The sequence below is a fragment of the Dryas octopetala genome, chromosome 4 (genome assembly GCF_963921425.1).
Source record: "Dryas octopetala chromosome 4, drDryOcto1.1, whole genome shotgun sequence".
Lineage (NCBI taxonomy): Eukaryota > Viridiplantae > Streptophyta > Magnoliopsida > Rosales > Rosaceae > Dryas > Dryas octopetala.
Genome location: NC_141369.1, coordinates 12826271 through 12847595, shown reverse-complemented (window position 1 = coordinate 12847595; position 21325 = coordinate 12826271). Strand labels below are relative to the sequence as shown.

At 36.4% G+C, this 21325-nt stretch overlaps 1 protein-coding gene across 1 annotated transcript; it reads right to left on the bottom strand.

Annotated features, from left to right (window-relative positions):
• Positions 1 to 2836: 2836 nt before the first annotated feature.
• LOC147286960 (uncharacterized) lies at positions 2837 to 8029 on the bottom strand. The gene is made up of 5 exons (XM_086241150.1): positions 7499 to 8029; positions 5521 to 5571; positions 4719 to 4781; positions 4558 to 4626; positions 2837 to 3522 (listed from the first exon to the last, which is right to left on the bottom strand). The coding sequence occupies exons 1-5, from the start codon at positions 7889 to 7891 to the stop codon at positions 3235 to 3237; spliced, it is 864 nt and encodes a 287-aa protein (XP_086097276.1). The 5' UTR covers positions 7892 to 8029; the 3' UTR covers positions 2837 to 3234.
• Between the last annotated feature and the right edge of the window lie 13296 nt (positions 8030 to 21325).

Here is a 21325-nt window from a genome sequence, read left to right as displayed (position 1 = left end):
ATTCAGTTTCTTCTTAAATTTGAATTCAGTGTGCTATTAGCCATTGCATAGAAATTCTGCTGAATTAAGAAGTACTTGTATTGTCTAGCAGTAAGTATTTTATAAGGGGCAAATGGGGTAATCTTTTTAGTTAAAATATTGTAAGCCTATTGTTATCCCAATTTGGAAAATTTTATAAAGAAAGAGAGACCTAGAGCCTCGAGGTTTGTAATTTATTTCAATGACTGATATGGTATTTAAGAAAAGTCATGAAGGCTTTGTTAATTAATATCTATATACTGTTCATATTATATTCTAAATTTTAGCTCTATCGATCGCATTTCACAAGTCCTGCTTGATCTGGTTCCTTGGGCCATTAGAACAAAATACTGGAAGAATTGCTTGCTTTTTGCTCAACAAGATGGAGTTCAAAGCAACCCTCACATTTTCAGTGTAGGTAATGCAGCTGTGGGCAAGCCACTAAGCTAGCTGATGCTATACTCTGCCAAACACTAGCAGTGGTGGGGGACTACATGCCTCCTTTCCTTTCAGACATTGTTAAATATTTGGGCTTCCATCTTTTATATTTAACACTTAGTTTGCAGGAATCGATCTGTTGTTGTTTTGCTTAATTTCTTTCTTTTCTGCAAGTTTTTCAATCTTTCCCCTGTACATGTTTCACTATCTTCATTAAATAAAGTTGCCTCCGGGCTTCAATTAATTGAAAAATAGTTCATCAATTGCTTGGTACTTCATGTCATATACATGCACATGTACTCTTTCTAGTAAAGTTCATGTTAATTAAACATACCATGTTTAAGTGACTATGTAATTAAATATGCCATTTGAGAGAAGTTGAATAAAAGTTTATTTCAAGTGTCTTCTTCTCTAAGCTTCTCTCCCAAACCATAACTTGTGAACAGTAGTCCCCTTCCTCCGACATTTTTCTATGCTTCTTGCAATCATTTTACACAACTGTCTCCACATTGCATCTGCATAATTAGAAATGTCCATAAGAATGTGATTTTTACCTTTTGTTTTTCTTCATTTAATTTTCTCTCTAATTTTGCACTATGTGAAAATGTATCTTCCTTGTCAAATAAATGAATTTTTGTTTTTAATTTCCCTTGGACTAATTGAATTAACTTTTTAACATCAACTTTTCAGTTTAGATTACCAGCAAAATAAAATATAAAAAATTTCAGTTTAGATCTAAATATCTTCAGGCATATTACTAAATTTTTTACTAAGAAAACAAATAAAGCATTCTAAATCCTTATAGTGAATTCTTCCTATAACAATTGAACATATTATTATAACACATTGATTAGTTACACAATGTCATCGTGTTATGATTATACAGAATAAGTTTTCTATATAGCTAGAGTTTTGCCTTATACTATAAATTCTTAAAAGAATCAAGTGAAAACATGAAATGAGTTGGGCATATTTATAATATCAGCAAAAGTCATCTTGAGAAGTTAAGAAAAAGGCAAGAAAGTAGTAGTACCATATCCAAGATTGTGGCCCATTGATTCTACACAACCAAAAGTACAACCATGCACAAGTGAGGTTTCGCTGAGTTCCTTAGTGCATTCTATTATAATTGACTTCAAACAATGGATGTATGCATTGGCCTCGCATAATTTGTACACGTCACAGTGTGGTTTATACCTTTCAAAGCATTCTTGGGTATAAACAAAATCAAGTGATCCAGTGGAAGAGACAACAGGCACAGGAAGGGAAGAAAATGGAGAGGGAGAGGGAGAGGGAGAGGGAGGGTCAGTAGCTTGCACAACACTAATTGCAAGTATAACCAAAATCAATACACTCATGGTGGTTATTGCAATATGCCTCTTCTTCAAACTCATCCACAATTGCAATTAATATTCCGAGGAAAATGTATGTGTCCTTCTACGGTATTGACTCTGATACTACCAATCAAATGACTATGTCCATGGCTTCTTCTTTTTTCTTTTTATAAAACTTTTTCTCCATGGCTTGGTAGTTGAGTGGTGGATCGATGCTTTAGTCGTGCCTCTTGGCTACGATAACGAGTTACGATTATATATATAATTATTCAGGCTCCACTTACTAATATTGTCAGTTTTCTAAAGTTACCTTGTAAGTATGATGAAATAATCCATCACTAAGAACTATATATATATATATATATATATATATATATATAATAGGACGGTAAACGTGTTTGTTTCTCTCACTTCATGGTTATTCTACAACACCTGATAGTGATATATAATTTTTAATTTATTCAGGCTTTCAACAAATAATATTGTTATGAATCCAAAAGAATTCTATCATACTAATATTGCATGACATATAAACACATTTTTAGCTCTTAAATTTTGATGGATTCACTTTTCCACTACTAACATAAAGATTTGTTCATATATAAGTTTTTTTTATATGTACTGTTTTTCTTTTTTTGGGAAATAACAATGCATCAAAAAAAAATACTTTACTAATAGTCTTTTTGTATTCAGAAGAAGAAAATGTAAAAAATAAGGAGTTTGGAGCTTGAGATCTATATGCAGCAGTCTGCCAACCCCCTACTAATAAAAAAGCATACTGACAAACCCATCTTGCGGAGATACGTGTGAACTGTTACCCCTTCAGAAATTTAAAGCAACCTACCCTTCAAACTTGCCCCTAACAAACATCTTCCAAAATAATCTCAGCCCTTCAATTAAAATGAGACCATCTATTATCGATCTATAACTCCATTGGGAAACCAAGGGAAATAATATTATAGTGGAGGGAGTAGGACCCCAAAAAAGGTACAGACAACAAAGACCAAAAATAACATAAAATACAAGAACCAACGGTATTTTCAAAGTAGGCTGAGATTAAAATTAATTATGGAGTAAAAAAAAAAAATTAATTATGGAGTAATTACACTATGCAGTCAATATCCCCATAGGACTTCAGAGTTCAGACAAATATAGAAGAAACCAGAAAAAGGAAGAATGTATTAACTAATGGGTTAGGAACTCTAGTTCTCTACACACTACCCTCAGTGCTTTGCTTTCATGCATGAAGCAACAAATATCCGCATTCACTTCATGAAGCGGTCACGGTAAACTGGTTTTTATACTTACACTTTCAGTCTGTCAACCTACAACACAGTTAGGATGAATGGATGAACTATATCTTATTAAGCCAAATGTTGCTGATGATGATCTTGATGCCGCATAATTAGAAAAAGACTGAATATTAGTATACGTTTGAATCTTCTCAGCTCATTCCATATAAAACCTCAGAGTTACGATCGTCTTCAAATGGAAGGTTTAAATCAGGGAGTGGGAAGGCAGCTTCTTTGCTGCCAACTTCTTGTACCTTGCAAGAAACATTTGGTGGACGGGAGCTTTGTGAAGCGCTCAGATAATTGCAATGGACACTTGTTGGCATGATTGTAGTAGGGTCACCAACTGCATTTACTTGCTTAAGTTGGTGCCAAACGGCTTCACCAGATGCAGCTGAAGTCGAAACTTTCATCGTCGTCTGCTGCAACTGCAAATCAAGCTGTAACGAAACAGGAAACCACTGTTAAAATCCATGTTGTACCTGTCTATAATATATTCTTACCACATCATGCATACATTATATATACATAATGTCCAGATGTATAAATTCTGAGACCTAGCGATGTGGACTTCTTTAAGTCAATTATATGAATGTGATAATAAGGGAATGAGAAAGGTTTTGCACTGATGTAAAAATGTTCTGATACTTGATCTGTATCAAATTAACAACTCTAAGCAGACACAACTACAAGTCTACCTAATAACTTTCACGACATTGACATCTGCAATCGTAAATGATGCGACAAAGGCCCCAAAAATGGAGACGTTAATCACTCCTTTGAGATGACTAGAAGTTCTAGGATCATCTAAGACAGTGAAATCTACCCAAAAAAAGGTAAGAAAATCAGCACATTTTAGGCATAAATATTATCCTATGCTTTCAGTGATGTTAACTCTTTAACATGCAAGGATCAATTTTTCACAAAAACACATTGGAAGCCTTTATTTTCCAATGGTTGCATTTTCTCTGACTATCATAGCTTCTCATTTAAATAAAAATCTAAGATAACATAACGCCATTAGGTTGCACAATCAGCACCTCATGTCAGCATACATTAGCTAATGGAGATTGGGCATTCCTCAAATGTCAAGTCAACCCTTGTCAGACCATGTGCAATGCCATGCATAAACAAAATCTTTGGACTAGTTTTCGATAATTAGTCATATTTAATCAAATTGAGAATTTGATAAAACATGCAAAGTGATTTGGGTATGACAACTAAACCATGTTGCATTTATCATGTATTGACCCAAATATATCAACTAGGTAAAACAATTGGTCTATTACACAATAACATCCGTATATATGCACATACAAAAATGAATTGTTTTTATGAGACAAAAATGAATCAGTTGGTTTCACTTTAAGTTTCACAAAAATTCAAATGCATCTTAAGTTGGATATAATTATGCAGGGGTGATAAACATACACACACATATATATAGTTAAAAGAGTATAGTAGTAGCATTTCACCTTTATTTTTTTCAAGCTTTCGTTTGCGGCCCTCTGTTTCTCAACAGTGAGGTGTAGAGTTGCCAGTTCCTGCTCAGAGGATGATTTAAGAAATCAATATTCAGGTATCTTTTCTTAAAGGAAGATGAAAGGAATAGGTATCTTTTCTCAGAGACACATACATTTTTCAAATTTCGTCTTTCCTTCAACAGCAGACTCTCCTCCTCTTTAAGTTCAGCTAATGTCTGCATGCAGCCATGAGAACATCTTTACTACACTACTACACTATGAGATATGAATCTAAACAAACAAAAGAAAGAACAGGGGAGTTGAGGGGAAATGCATAGCCTTAAAACACTTCTTCCTCAAGCAAATGGCAAGGTAATGGCAGTAAGGTTTTTCATACATTCGACCCACAAAATTCTTTTACATAGAGAACTAAGTATACTAGTTTTGGTGCCTCGTCCAAGTTTGTCACGTGACATTGAGAATGAGATGTACTCCCATTTACTTTTCAACAACAAATTCCACTGGCAGACATACAATTAGACTGGTTACATCATTCAAAACTAGACCTCCTATAATACTAGTTTTAGCAATAGTAGTCTACGAAATCAGTCATAGAAATTACTGGTATGCCGTTGCGCGTAGAAGAAAGAGTAACTGCAACCACTGAGTTATTTATTCCAAAGGTAAAGCTTGGTACATGCAGTAAATTAAAGATCCCAAATTTAAGCCCAATCAAGGTCATTTTCTTTTGACTTTTTTATGATCTAAGAAGCAAAGATATGTTATATAGTGTATGCACTGTCCATGATACATTAATCGTACTTGGGCAGTTGTGGTTTAAGACTTTAAGGTAAGATATCTGTTAGCCATAACACATTAATATCCTTTGTTGGACTTTCTTTTTGTTCAAACAATATGTCATTAACCTTTCGTGAATATCGTCCCTCGTGGAAAGAATACATATGATAAATTTACCTTCTTCTTTCTTGGCCTCTTGGAAGTGGTTGTTTCATTTCTAACAGAAACCTACACACACCCAACATAAAACAACAAAATTAGTCAACAAAGCATTTTTCAGCAAGTTTCACTGTTAGGAAACTAAGGCTCTCAAACAGCTTAAAATTATAAAACAAAATAAGCATGTGCAGGTAACACCGTTTCATAATGAGACAAAGGTAAAAGTTTATTTTAAATTTAGAGGTGAACAAATACAAGAAAGCAAAACCCTGCGAGCATGAACCCAAGTACACATGTGGTTGTGTGGAAGTCACTACATGGTCCACGCAGCAATAAATCCAGAAATTTTCAACGCTCCAAGGCCTAAAAAAGGGTCTCTCATGACTTGCTCGTGACAACATGCGCTTCACTGGTCATGTATTCACATTAAGACCATTTCAAATGGGCATCCCACACATACTGGTAGAGATTTCATTTCATTTCTTAACCCAAAGAAAAAGGAAAAAGGTAAAAGGAAAATAAATAAATAAAATCCTTGATGGCCCTAATGTTAGTTGATAATGATAAGGCCTTCTGAGTTTGGTTGATACCAAAGAACAAGAAGTGAGCTTGTTGTATCATTAACAATTTGGGTGACAAAGGTGGTCTTCCCACCCAAGAGCCACTTCTACAGTGTCTCTCACTATTTGATACCCCAAAAAACAAAGCACTTGTCCCATTTGAAAATCTTTTCAAGTTTCAACTCTCAATCCCATATATATATAAAAAATATATATATTATTTGACTCAAAATTCTAATCTTTTTTGGACCCCACCAAACATTGAAACCCTAACATGCCAGGCTGTCATTCAAGCTAGAACAACAGCCTTTTGGATCCAAGCTTTCTATAAAAGAAGGGTTGCCGATCAAGCTGTCATGCAGATACAATAACAGACAAATATTTTTTTGTCTTATTTTAATACGCCTCTCTCCCCGGGTGTTATTTGGCGTAGAAACGACGTCGATTTGGCTTTTTAGTATGCGCCCGCAGGAAACGCCAAACTGCGGCCGACCACACCTAACCATTTCTTACGCTGCTGCACACACAACCACTACCAGCACCACACCAAACCACACACTGAACACGTAGACCTATTTTGCCACGAAAACACGCCACCGATAAAGCAGGTGACGATGTATTTCTCTGACCAAAATGCCCTTAAAGCATTGAGTACGGTTTGACTTTAGCGAGGAGAGTTGCGTCATTTTGAGAAAAAAACCTGCCAAATGCCAATGGGGTACTGTGTTGACTCCGACACTAGGAGTTGGGGTTGGAGAGTGTTGGACATTTCCTGGGGTTGGCTGAGACTTTTTTGAATGACGAAAATGCCCTTCAACAAAAGGGTATTTTGGTCTTTCCGAATGAAAAAAGCGTGATAGGGAGCGGAAAATAAATGAGAAAAAAAAAACAAAACAAAACAAAACAAAACGTGAAAGTGTCATCGAGTCCTCTCTGAATCCATGCGTTCATTGCGTTGAACGGAAGTCACCTATTTTCACTGAGAAGGGAAATAAAAATCGAACGATTTTTTTAAATGGAAGGTCAATTAATGGGAACGGTGAGGGCATTTCGGTCCAGAAAGATGTTGACAGTGGTAAAACGACAACAGCCAGTCCAAACACGACCGGCGAATACAGGACCGGTCCGGTCAGCAAAATGACCGAATTGGCCTCGGCGGCCACGAAGCATCCCCATGCATACGGACGGGGCTATAATGGGGCATGGGAAAGAAAACGAACAGTTGGAATCTGACAGGTGCCCAAGGCCAGGCAAATCTATCCCATCTGACTCGTCCCGAAAACTGAACCTTTTTCCACTGTAAATATCCAACCTTTCCAGGGGTATTTTCGTCATTAAAAAGCCACTAAAACACACGACACCGAACCCAGACCCACGAATCCGACCCGACTCCAAATGAGTCAGACACAACAAAAGCCACAGTGACAGAGACAGACCTTAGATCTAGCGGCGTCGATGGGCTTGGGGGGCTTGCTGGACTCTTCCGAGCCGTCGATGGCGGCGCCGCTTACCGAAGTGGTGGCGCCGCTGAAGGAGAGCGGCGTGGTGGGGCTGGCTCTGGCGGCGGGCTCGCCCTTCTTCTTCTTGTTGGCGTCGTTGTCGTCCACATGGAGGTGGTGGTGACGTGGCACGTGCTTGGAGGAGCGCCTCTGCCGCACGCTCCAGTCGAGCTGGAGAGCCGGGAGGGTGTGCAGGCTGCTGCGCTTGGACAGTGGCTGCGGCGGCGGCTCGGTGCGGGTGAGGTGGAGGAGAAGGTCGGCGACGACGGCGTCGTGGGTGAAGGCCAGGTTGACCCAATCGTCGTCTTCAGTAGCTGATGCAGTGGCCATAGTGTTGGCGTTGTATGTGCTTGCGTTTCGTTTGTTTGGGTTTCTTTTTCTAGTTGGTTGTGTAGAGAGAGAAAGAGGGTGGCGAAAGAGAGAGGTAGAGAGAGAGAGAGAAAATCTTTTATGTGGGTTGTGTGTGTAGAAAGAAAGAAAGAAGAATATAAATTACAACGAGGGGGATGCTTTTATATGTGGTTGATGCTTCCTTTTTTGTGTTTCTCGCAACAACTCTCACAAGTCACAAGCCACAAGCCCCTTCCACTTCTTCCTCTTTGTGTGGATTTCTCTCTTTCTCTCTCTATTTGTGTGTTTTCTGTGGGCCACCACACTCTGCATACGTGGCACTGTTGGGCCTTGCTCGCGTGGCTTTTTCCTTTTTCTTGTTTTGGGTTTTTATAGATAATTGTTTTATTCAGATAGGGTTTGTAGGTTTGGATTGTTTATTCGGACGCGCTTTTGAGCTGAGGGTGAGAGGGGGGAATTGAAGGACAGAAGTGGAAAATGGTGATGCTCTCACTTAGGCCTCGTTTGTTTCACAGGACTGTCTTGGCATGGACTAGCTATCGGGACTGGCATGGACTAGCTTGGCATGGACTAAGCTAGCTAAGAACTGCCTTTATGTTTGGTGTAGTGCAGGACTAACAACCTGGATAATGAAAATAGTCTTGTCCTATGTTTGGTGCAGTGCAGGACTAACAAGTTGGAAAATTAATTTTTGAAACAAAATCATAAATCCCCATATTTAATTTTTAAAATAATTAAACATATTAATTATAAAAAAATTTCAATTTAGTTTGAAGACCTAAATAATTAAATTATAAAATCTCTTAAAATAGTTTCAATGCAATGAATTGGGGTGACCACTTTTAAAATGCTATAACTTTCTTATTTACTGTTGAATTTTTTGAACAATTCCAATATTGTTTTTATGCTAATTAAATTAGTCACCCAAAAACCAGATGCTTATAAATGAAACACCTGATCAATGAAAACAATTAAGAAAACCCATGTTGATGATTATCAGTACTGTGCAAGCCCAGATTGAGATTGAGTAGTTGTTTGGAACCTGCAAACCTTGCAGAGAGGTGAAAAGAGAGATGGGGTTTGGTACTTGTCCTCCCCACCCATCATTGGCATTGGGACTCCTCTCTTGACTGGACTAATATATCCAGGCCTGTAAGTCTTGCCCAAAACTCCCTCCACCTCATCAGACAAATTGGAAAATCTGAACTGTGTTTCCAAGTGAGCAAAAGTGTCATCACTTGGTATTTGGTACTTGTGAACTCTGTTTTCCTCTTCTCCAATAGGCCTGACCTTTATGTCCATTTCCAGGAGCCCTGAGACCGTGACTCTTACGTTGTTTGTGTCGTCTGTTCTTTCGATGATTACCTCTCTTTCGTCCCCATGAGTCCTCCATTCGGCCTCTCCGTCGGTGGGGATGCTAATAGCCTCACCATCCCATTTCACCATGACAGCATCAACTTTGTCATCCCACTTTGAGACCCTCTTCGCTGCAATGACCAGGGTGTGAGTTTCGAACATCACTGACAAGGCCTGAACCCATGTGAAATCGCGAGTCCTTCCTGATGGTCGAGTCCCGATCAAGTGTGCGTTCACTTGGAGCTTCTGCTTCTGCTTTCCGCCGGAGCTGGGTGGGCGGAGTACGATCTGGGTGGAGGGTGCGATGGGGCCGGAGCTGGGTGGGCGGAGTGCGACTGGGGGGCTGGGTGGGGGGGGTGCGACTGGGCTGGGGGGTGGGGTGGGGATGTGCTGGGTTGGGGGGGGAGAAGCGAAGGACGGGCTGGGGATGGTTGCTCGGGTGGGGTGCGTCTTAGCTAGTACAAGCCAAGAAGGTTCTTAGCTAAACCTCCACTTTCTCATGGGTTTCACTAAGCCCATCTAAGAAGGTTCATTTAAGTTAGAGGGGATTCACTAAGCCCCTCTTTTTTTAATCCTACTCTCACCAAACATGGGCTTAGGGTCTTAACTAAGCCAATCCCTACTAAGAAGGTGAAACAAACGGGCCCTTAATGATGTGGCTTAGGGTGTGGGGAGCTCATGAGTCACGATTAGGGACTGCAATTCATACAAGCGGGTCGTGTCGAAATTGTGTTGAGATTTAGGTTTTACGTTGAGTTCATACAGACACAAGTTGCATACTCGTTTCACTAATTGTATTTGTGGCAATGACCCAACACAAGGATGATCCGCTTATTAATCGAATAACACCACACGATTTCTGTAATTCCTTTAATAACTAACCAATTAGGTTGTTCTAATCAAATAACATGAAATGTAAAACCTATTTAACCTGTTTCTAAATTAGAATTTAATCCTTCTAACATTTCTTATTTAGAAAAAAAAACATTTATGACTTTTTTTATTTTTAAATAAAGCCCTTATTTGTTCTAAATAAAGTCTTTTGGCCGTTGCTTTGTTCAAGAAATATGTCATTATTTTTTTATTTTTTAAAGGTATAAGGTATAAATTCACTTCATACCTTTCTAGAGTATAAAATGAGATTTGTGGAGACTATATGTTAGGTTTTAACTCTGAGATTTTGGGCATATCCAAAATTTCAAAGTTAAAATCTAATATAAAGCCGAAAAATCAGGACTTGAGACAAGTAAAAATGCATTATCGAACACTCAAAAATAACTATCAAGGGCTCAACACCTAATATGTGTGGAAAAAATTAAAACTAATAGACCAATATTATGTAATATGAAATAGTTACAATATTATTGGACTTTAGTTAAAATTTTAAAAATCATAAAGCTTTAATCAATAAATTGTTAAATTAAATGACCTAAATATAAGTTCTCCTTTATTAAATATTGGAGGACATGAGATTTCAAACTCAGAAATTCAAGTTTAAGAATAAATACATTTAATAATTAGAGCTAGAAGTCCCATGTGACTTTTAACCCGAAATCAAATAAATTAGCATCCTAAGCCATTAATATATAATATCCTCAATATATTATAATCTATTTTATTCTAAATGAGCCTCAAGTTACACAAATTATATGATATAACATGATACGATTAATTACTTTTTTTCATTGCTATGTTTATTTTGGGTTATGCCAGGTTATTTAAAATAAATAAATTAAAAAACTAAATAAGTCATAGTTGATTTAACAACAATGGATATCCAACACCCAAAGTTGGTCATTTTAGTCACTATCACGATGCTATATAATCTTGTCCAGCATCATTTTTGTCATCAACGTCGTTGGTGGTGATCATGGTAATAGTTACACTAAAAAAGAACAGAAGAATAATTTGTTTTGAGTAAATTTTAGATTTTTGTTAAAGATTTTTAGTGTATGTATTTAATAATCAATTTATTGGCCGTAAATTGAATTAAAAAACACGTTTTTTTTTTCTTTTCTCTTAAGATGTAATTAGCAAATGAAATTGTGGTGACTATGATACTGTTCATGTTGAAGGAGTTCTAGGCAAGTATTCTTCACATATGAATTTTGTCTAAGATGTAATTAACAAATGAAATTGTGATGAATATGATTTTTTTCATGTTGAAGGAATTCCAGAGAAGTGGTCTTCACATAAACAATGTTAATGGAAATTTGACTTGTACTAACTGCATGACTCAAATGCTACTTTCCTCTAAGATGGAGTGCTCAAATAATCAACTTGGTTAAGTTGAGTGCTCAAATTGGTACAACTGAAAGTTAATATATTTTCTAAAAGGGAGCAAGCAGCAACACCATTATAAATGGTAAATGAACAACTATGTGGACAGTATTGGATTAGTGTAATCAACTTGTTAACACGATAAAAATGAGTATAAATAATAGATATTGAAGATTGGAGGATTCAAACTCAAAATCTCATATATATATATATATATATATATATATACTCCTTCTGTTGAGGTATATCTCAACTTATTTATGTTGAGGTATACGTCAACTTATTTATGTTGATGTATGACCTTGTTGGGGCCCACACGAATCGTTTTGTGTCGATCCGAACTGTTCGCAAGGATCATCTTCATTGATAAATCATCATTGCAAAAAATTAGCCAAATCGAAAATCATTTGTCTATCTAACTTTGATAAAACAAATTAACGGTTTCATCGAAAATATTTGATTCGTCCATTTATTTGATCAAAGTTAGATATGCAAATGATTTCCGATTTGACTAATTTTTTGTAATGATGATCTATCTATGGAGATGTAAAAATTGAATAGTTCCGATCGACACAAAACGACTCGTGTGGGCCCCAACAGAGTATATCTCAATATAAATAAGTTGAGGTATACCTCAACGGCTCAACAAAAGGAGCATGTATATATATATATCAACTTTTTTTTTTTTTTTGCCAATATATATATCAACCTAGTTAACACTAGACAAATAACACTGCCATTTCCATAAATATAAAAAATAGAAACAAACAAACCATAGAAAAAAGTGTACACAGAGTGAAAACCATTTGGTATTTGTACTTGTACAGTTGTACTGTTATAAAAAGTTCTTTTCTGGTAGGTAATAATTGATTGCAATCATGCACATTTCTTATTCTTAGTAGATCTGATTCAATTTAATGACACCTAACACAGATCATGGTAAGAATGCATGCCCATGGTACATTGCAAGTCCTCAAATTTGGTAGTTAGGGTGTAAGTGTGTAACTAGATATCTGGTATTTTCCAAAAAAATAAAAAATAAAAAGAAAGAAATAGGGGAAAATGGATATTGGAAAGTCAAATCAGATGGTGCTATGGCAACAGAAAGTTAATAACAAGAGTGTCCAAACGTCTCAAATCATTTTTGACAAACAAATAACTCTCAAGAGTATCTTATTTGATTATAAATTTATAATGAAATGGTTAAATAATTTTTTATTTAGTTAATTTTTGTAAATATATATTTATATAATGATTTAAAAAATTAATAGTTTGAAATTTTGAATCATGAAATTACAATGACAAATAAAAAAAAAGAGAAAAATACTACAGTTGCATTAATGACATTGTTTATTAATTGGAGGACCAATGCAATTTTTTGTTCGAAATCATAGCAATGCATTTAAGTAGGTGTCTGGTGTTTGTTCTGGTTGGTTTCTCTTTTCCCTATTTGAGCTAAAACCCCTGCAAAACCTCCATATCTGCAACAAATTCTCCACCCATCTTCACCTCCATGAATGCCATGTCAACAACCATCCCACTCCCACTGTAAGAAGCAAACTCAGACGCGCCTGTCACAGCGCGTGGAGATCAGATTTATGAAAATTAAGTTGGTAATATATGAAGAGCGTGACTGACCGAGTCTGACTGACTGCCCAGTGCCCACTCCAATTCCAAATTTCCAATCCAAGTTTGAGAGTCCTTGACATTTGCTTCACACGTCCCACGTGTCACGCGTGTGAATGATTGTGTGGGCTATGTGGGTATAATGGGTGGGTGCAGTAAATGGGCTTGCGTGCATTCATCTGGTAAGCCCGTTAAAGGAGACTTTGGGTTAATGGCTAGTGGCTTCTGGTCCTCGGCTTGCTTGGTAAGGTCCCCTTTGTCATTGTCCATCTTGATGTGATTTTTTGCTGTATTTTTGGGCTGCTCTAGCCCGCCATCTCATAAGAAGGAACTAAACTAACATGAGCATAATTAGTTAGAAGCTAATTACTCTCTTTTTTCTCGCTTTATAATGTAATTTCATCATCTGAACTTTTTATTTATAGGCACCATTTCAAAGATTATATTTTTCCAAAAAATTAACTAAATTAGATGCGGTTTAGTCATTTAACTATGATCGAATACAAACAAACACAATTTTTTCGATAAAAACTTTTAAAAAGTTGTAATTATAATCAAATGGTTAAACAATTTTCAATTTGATGGATTGTTTGCAAAAATAATTTTTTAAATAGGACCTTAAAAATGAACGATTCATATTATGAAATACACTGCATGGTAGCCCAAAATGATAGTTAATTAGTCTCGTATTAACTTATTAATTAATTAGATCTAGAGCGATCATGCCTAAACTAACAATCCGGCTAATATAAGTGACAAAATATGAGTGAAAAGTGAGGGATAACACATCCAATGATTAGATTTAACACAATCAGCTTTAAATGTGTTGTCTCTCGTATTAATTGGACTGTCTAAACTAATATCACAACTTATATCTCATAAAAACAAATAATACCATAAATAAGTTCATAAACTATGTGCCTTATGCTACCTTAATTCCATGCCTTTGCATTTGATGCATTTGTGTATGATGGGTAAATTACTAAATGAACATGACATAGTCACATGGTTGAAGTGGTATTTGTGTATGCAGCAAGAGTAACAGGATAAGGTGGAGTCAAGTTTTCCATTTTCATTAGTGTTTTGTCTTTTACTTCTAAACAAAAACTCTATGGACGTTAAATCTAATGTTTGGAAAACATTGTAATGTTGATCCTCCATTATTAAGTTAATAGTAAGTTAAGGTTAAGAATTTTGTTGGCAAAAAACAAAAGGTTAAGAATTTTGAGCGCATTCATGTCAAAGATACTTTGCGTAGCCTTTAACTCGAGTTTATCAACTCAGGTTGAACAAATTTCATCTATTTAATTTATCAGTTAAGTAGTTAACTAATGATTTAGTGGTATTTCAATTTCAAGTTTGGATTCGTTGTTGTTAGATCAAAAGAATAATGCATGACAAAGGTAGACATTCCTAAACAAAAACCACCCGAACCAAAACTTAAGGTCTTGTTTGGTTTGTTTTGTTTCACTGATCAGTGAAGTAACCAAACCAAACCAAAATAACTAGTTTGAAATGTTAATACTTAATACTGATGGCTAAAATTGAATTGGCTGATCCTTATTAATATAATATTATATTTTAATGCATATGGTCTTGTATTTTTTTTATTTATTTAATGTGTGACTTTGTGGAATGTAGGATTTTAACAGTTAGTAGGAGTATGCAATTAATATATGAATCTTTGAGGAAATGAGCCTAAAGTTTGTTTAGGCCCTAAAGCCCTTTTATTGTCTATTAGAAATGACTGGCGCTATTTCGACTACCCTAAACTGCTGAGTTGACAACTTATTTTTAATTTAATAAAAGACATATATATTCCATAACAAATGAACTATAAAGGACATCTTATTTTTTTAGAACCTGTTTTCTCCCTAATCCCCCTACACTCTTCCACCACCAGTTGGCTCCACCCACGTACACCACCATCTTCAAACAACACTTCACTTTCTTCCACCACCACCATCTTCAACCTTCATCCTCTTCAACCAAAACTCTAGACACAGATTGTTGCTTTAAACAATCTCATTGTACCAAAATCACCTACTTTTGACTAATGGACACCCATAACAACAATTTGGAGTCATCTATCAAATGAAGAAAGTTTAGTCTTTTTTTTTTTTTTTAGTTTTCATAAACTTTTTTGTGTTTCAAAACTATCAGCTAGCGTTTTTATTTGGTAAACCAGTACTGACGGTAGATGATCACCAAATAAACATATATATTTCGGTAGTGACTTGTCAAACGAATAAACATATCATTTTTTTATTGTTTCATTTGGTAGTGATTTATCGAACTATATAAGTATATTCAGTAGTTTGCCACCAAATATATATGATATATTAAGTAGTTTCCCGTCGAATATTGAGACCCAAAATTTTTGGGTCCAAAATTTTTTTTTTGGCACTGGAGACAGAGGAATCGGCGGTGGAAGAAAGCACCGGCGACAGAGGAAGCGACGACGAATGGAAGCACCGACCAAAACTTTCGATCTCTACGAGATAAGGTAGGATTGATTGGTGGGTTTAAAGAGTAAAGATGGTCTTTTTAAGAAATTAGGGGTATTTTGTGTCATATTAGGGTAATCAACTTAGCATAAATTGAAAAATTCAAATTTGTGGATGGCGAACAAAGTAAAGGTGGTCAGAATAGCCGCGGTCATTGGAAATATATAAATTTTGGGCCTAAAAACCTATATAAATTTGGGCTTTTTACTTTTGTTATTTTAAAGGCTATTGGGTCGGTTAAAACTAATAATTGAACTAATCCAGACTAATAAGTTCATATAACTTAACCTATCAGTTAAGACCTTAATTGATTTGGTTACGGTTAGCAAAACAACCATACCAAACCTACTGATTTAGTTACCAATTTGAACCTACCAGCTCGATTAACAGAATCATGCCCACCCTTATCTATATAGACCAAAAAATTTGAGCCTAACCCTTTAATTCAAACATGACTGTTTGAGTTAGGTTGGCACAATTTCAGATTGAACCAATCAATCAATTGTGTTTTTTGAAGAGAGAAATTTATCAAAAGAACTTAAACTTTGAGATTTGTGTTATTTTAGGATAAGAATTTTGTTTTGTGTTATTATAGTATATAAACATTTTGTGTTAACGTGTTATATTTCTTCAAAAATAAACCATGTGATTATTTTTTAGGGCTGCTATTTGCACACATTTTTTTTTCTTTTTGCACACCCTTTCAAGGAAAAAAGAAAAAAAATCCAAAGAAAAAGACCACTTTACCTCTCTTTAATTTCCTCTCTTTCTCCTTCCCTCACCCACACACCCCATTCCCCCCTCCCCCTCCCCCGTACACACACACCCTATCCCCATCCCCATTTTTTTTCCTTCTTCTTCTTCCCTCATCCTCATCCCACCTGCACCATTTCTTCTTCTTCTTCTTTCCTCCACCCTCACCTGCACCATTTCTCTTCTTCTTCTTCCCCCCACCCCCACCCCCACCTGCACCTTTCTCTTCTTCTTCCCCCACCCCGACCACCTCCCCCTGAGCCCTCCCCTCCTCTTCGGCTCCTCTGTCCCTGCCGCCTCCCCCCAAGCCAGCCCCTCATCTTTCTCTCCTTCCCTCTCTCTTCTCGCCCCGCAGACAACCAAAATCTTCACAAAAAAAAAAATTGCAGGGGCTGGACAAACAGAGAAAGGGAGAGAGCAGAGGGGGTGGGGTGGTCGCCGGCAGTGGTGGGCTTCGACGGTGGTGGGTTGCTCGGCGTGGTCGGGATGAGGTGTGTGTGTTGGGTGTTTGTTTTTTTTTTCATTTCTTTTGTTTAAGAGGGGTGTGCAAAAAAAAAAAAAGAAATGAGATATAAAGTCTTTTTCTAAGTGTTTTTTTTTTTAAAGAAAAATTTGCAAAAAGAAAAAAAAGGGAGTGCAAATAGCAGCCCTCTTATTTTTTCAGGAGAAATTCGTCGATCAACATCACAATAAGTGAAGTCCAAATACCCACTTGTCACACGACTCACACATATGGTCTGTTTTTGACAAAATATAATTGAGTTGATGAAATCAAGGAGTAAAATTTCGGTTTCGAGGAAATTTTCGATAGAAATTTTCGTGGAAATTTCGATTAAAATTTCGATTTCGATAAAATTAGATAAAAACGACGGAAATTGCTATCAAAATACGGAAATTTTGAATGAAACTTGACCATATGCTTATTTGACATATTATCTACTATATTGATAAAAAACATTGAAGAAACCAAATTATATAGTAAGTTTTATGTAATATAAGATGAATATAATGTGCGCTGATGGTAAATACTGTTAAAAAAATGGGTCACTAATTAATAATTATATAAATAACACCTCAAATTTATTTATATTACAATTTTAAATCATGAATTAAATAAGTATTCAATACCACATAGAGTTTCTAGCAGGTTCAAAATTTTCACTGTCTTCAGTATTATCATATCCAGAGTAGGTGAATTGCGAAGAATAATTATCCCAAGATACATCTCCAGCATAACTTTGCATATAATTCCCAACATGCCAACCGTATGGATCAGGAGGTGGTATTTGTGGTGGGATTTGCCCATAGCCATACTCATTTGAAGAGCTACTGCCAGACTCATCTAAGTAAAAGGGATATGGTGGGTAGACTATTGGAGGGTTTTGCCCATAATTGTAATTATCATATGCTACCCTCATAGAACCAAAAGTGGTGGATAACGAATCATCTTCTTCTGGTATCATACCCACATTACCTTTTTTCTTGGGATTGTAGTCCTTTCCAATGGCACCAATTCTCCGTCTTGCACGCCTACTCCCATGATCCTCATCTTGTGTTGTATGGGTGTAGTTTTCTTCGCCAGTAAATCGAATGATATCGTATTGATCATCTCCAGTGTTATCTTCATTTCTTCCACCACCACCACCACCACCACCACCACCACCACCACCACCACCACCACCCTCACCACCACCTCTACTTTCACTGTTGGTAGGTGTGTCTGATCCTGTGTCAGAGTTGCCTGATCGAGAAGGATTAGTGGGAACATTTTCGTTGCGATTTATTGGACCTCGCATAAGTTCCTCAAAACTCTCAGTAGGGCCCACCTCCTCATTAAGAACTCTTTTCACATTGATACTTTCTTGGCGTGCTTGGGCTGCAACATCAGGATCTGGATTGTCTGCGTCATCATCTAGATGGATGGGTCTGATCCACTGATAAAGCTGGTTTTCCTCTGCATCATCATCCCCCATACAATTTTCAAACATATCCAGCGGATCATAGTTGTCGACGCGATCTTCCTCAGCTTGTTTGTCTCGAATTGCAAGCTTCATATTATAGTAGCAATAGACCATCTTTTCTAACCTATTATAAGAAAGCCTATTGCTTTGCTTGGTGTGTATGAGAGCGAAAGTGCTCCAGTTTCTTTCACAAGCGGATGATGACGCTGTTTGTGAAAGAACTTTAATGGCTAATTTTCTTACAGTAGGCGCATCAGTCCCATACATGATCCACCATTCACCTGAATTGTACAAAATTATGAGTGTAAGTTCAACCATTCAATTGATCTAACTAATAAAAGTACGGTGTATACTCATTAGGAGACATTTTTGATCTAGCGGCAATTGCAGCTCGCTCTCCGAGCATTCTTTTTGCATCTTTGAAATAAGTTAGCTAGATACAAATCATACAATATCCATCAAAATATAAAACTTAAGACAATTAAATTTTTTAAAGTGTTATGGCAAGTTATTTTCACAAAGTAAACTAAAGTGTTATGGCAAGTTATTTTCACCTCATTTCCAAATTGGGCAACTTCTGTTGAATAAGGATCTAATGTTTTATATACATTATGCACAGTCCGAATAAGTTCACCATCATTTGCCACGCCTTCTTTATATTGGTAGCGAGGATTTAAATAGTGGGCTGCATCAAGTAAATATTGAAATACATATTTAGTAACAATAATTTAAAGTTAGATAACTTAGATCAATGAAAAAACATGCGGAACTAAATTTAAATTAAACATATTTAGGTTACCTGTTGCATGCAAATCGTGTTGTAATGTTTTAAACCATCGATCATCGATGATTTTTACCACCCACCGTGCACCGTGTTTAAGTAATAATTCTTCCTTTACACGACGTATCAACTCATAAATGAATCCTATAGTAGGATACACCTCTGTATCGACAACACGTAAAACTAGGTATAGAGGTTCTAACAAACCGCAAATCTTAAGCACCTGTTGCCCAAATGAGTGATCAAGTACTATGGATTCCACCTGTTGTCCTGCTTCTCCTCGTCGGAAGTTGCTATTGCCCCAATCAGTACAAGTGAACAATTGCTTCAACCCAATCATCTTTCGATATAAACTATCCAATGCAAGATAGTGGGTAGCAAATCGAGTGGGACCAGGACGAATAATATCTCCACCACAAATCTCACGCATCTTTGCCAACAACCAGTTATGGTTGTAAATAAAATTTGTGATCTTTTGAGCCTTTTTTATCACCTTAGCAACCGACTGGTTCTTCCCAATCTCTTCGAACATGAGATCAATGCAATGTGCCTCACACGACGTCCAGTACACATTATATTTTTTCATTAACTTCTTCCCTACGGCGACATATGCGGAACCATTGTCAGTGACAACTTGAACAACATTGTCCGGTCCAACCTCCTCCATTACATCCTTCAGTAGCCCATATATATATATCTTGCATCCTTTATGCAATTTGAAGAATCAACGGACTTAAGGAATATAGTCTTACCTCTTGAGTATACCATGAAGTTTATAATAGACAACTTGTCCAACCATCGGACATGATTGTGCAACCATAAGTTGCCTAATCCTTCTTCAAGTTGTTGACATGCTCTTGCATTTCATTAAATTCATTTTCCAAATATACATTCCGTATCTGATAGGGTGATGGAGGTTCCACTCTTTCTCCTGCCTGTTAACATTCTATCACCAAGTTTTTTAAATGATGAGATGCTGCTTTTGAAGGAGGAACATTTTCGTAGATGAAGAACTTGGCTATCAAGCCCTGCATCTTCTCTTTGATTGACCCTCAAGAAAAGAGATTTTTAGCACTCTTTTGGCATGTTTTAGATGACTTGTAGAGGCTTGGTGCTACTGGGGGTGTTGGTTGTGATTCCCTCATGCTTGATCCTTTTCTCAACTGTGAACCACTACTAGACCCAGAACATTGTCCCCTATTTGGGACTTTATGTAGGTGTTCCCTATCCCATTGTGCTGCTTTGGATTGTCGAATTGCAGTTCGAAAATTTCTTCGCTCTTCAGGCCCCATATCATCATTATAATCATCATCATCGTCGTCGTCACTGTCACTCAAGTTTATATGACCTTCTCCACGAAGTTCTGCTTAAATCTCTCTATTTGTTGTGCTTTCTTGTTCCTTTGTTGTTGTTTATATCTCAAGGTGTTTGCAATGTATTCTTTCACCTCTGGTGGGACACTAGTGCAACGTTTCACATTGCTTCCAGGATCCATACCTGCAAGGTGGTATTTCAGTCTTGTCACTCCACCACCATTCATTAAAAGGCCACAATATTTGCATATTGAACCTTGTTTACTAGCCGGATTTGGAAATGTATGCTCCCAAGCTGAATCACGTACTCTTCCTCCACTGTCCATATTAGTACCTAATAACAAAAGACATACACAATCACAAATTCACAATCATCATAATAACAATCAAATATACAAAAATACACAATCACAATCAAATATGAAAAATCATAATCAAATATACATTAATAACTGTGGAACACTTAATTAACAATAAATCCTTTCACAAAAATAAATTAAGAAATAAAAGAATCTAATAAAACAAATCATCCATTTCTTAGATAAGAATATAAGATTAATTGCCTCCTCAACCTTGTTATAGAACAAGAAGCAACAATCCCGACCATAGCAAAATAAAATAAAATAAATAAATTTGTTTCTATAAGAAATTAAGAAGTGGTTGTATAATCATTATATTACCAAATAAGTGATAAAAAAGGTGATAAATTTATTTGATAAAATCATTATAATATCTCCAGTTTCTCCACCACAGCCTGTATTATATAGCATGATATGAACAAAATCGATAATAGAATCAAGCTTTTTGACAAAACAAATTTCAATTCATATACTACT

What these genes read in the sequence shown, in the direction of transcription:
- LOC147286960 (XM_086241150.1), bottom strand. Translation starts at nt 7,891, where the DNA reads ATGGCCACTGCATCAGCTACTGAAGACGACGATTGGGTCAACCTGGCC. An exon ending in TCGACGCCGCTAGATCTAAG is followed by an intron (nt 5,572 to 7,498) that starts GTCTGTCTCTGT and finishes GGGTGTGTGTAG; the next exon opens with GTTTCTGTTAGAAATGAAAC. An exon ending in AAAGACGAAATTTGAAAAAT is followed by an intron (nt 4,627 to 4,718) that starts GTATGTGTCTCT and finishes TCCTCTGAGCAG; the next exon opens with GAACTGGCAACTCTACACCT.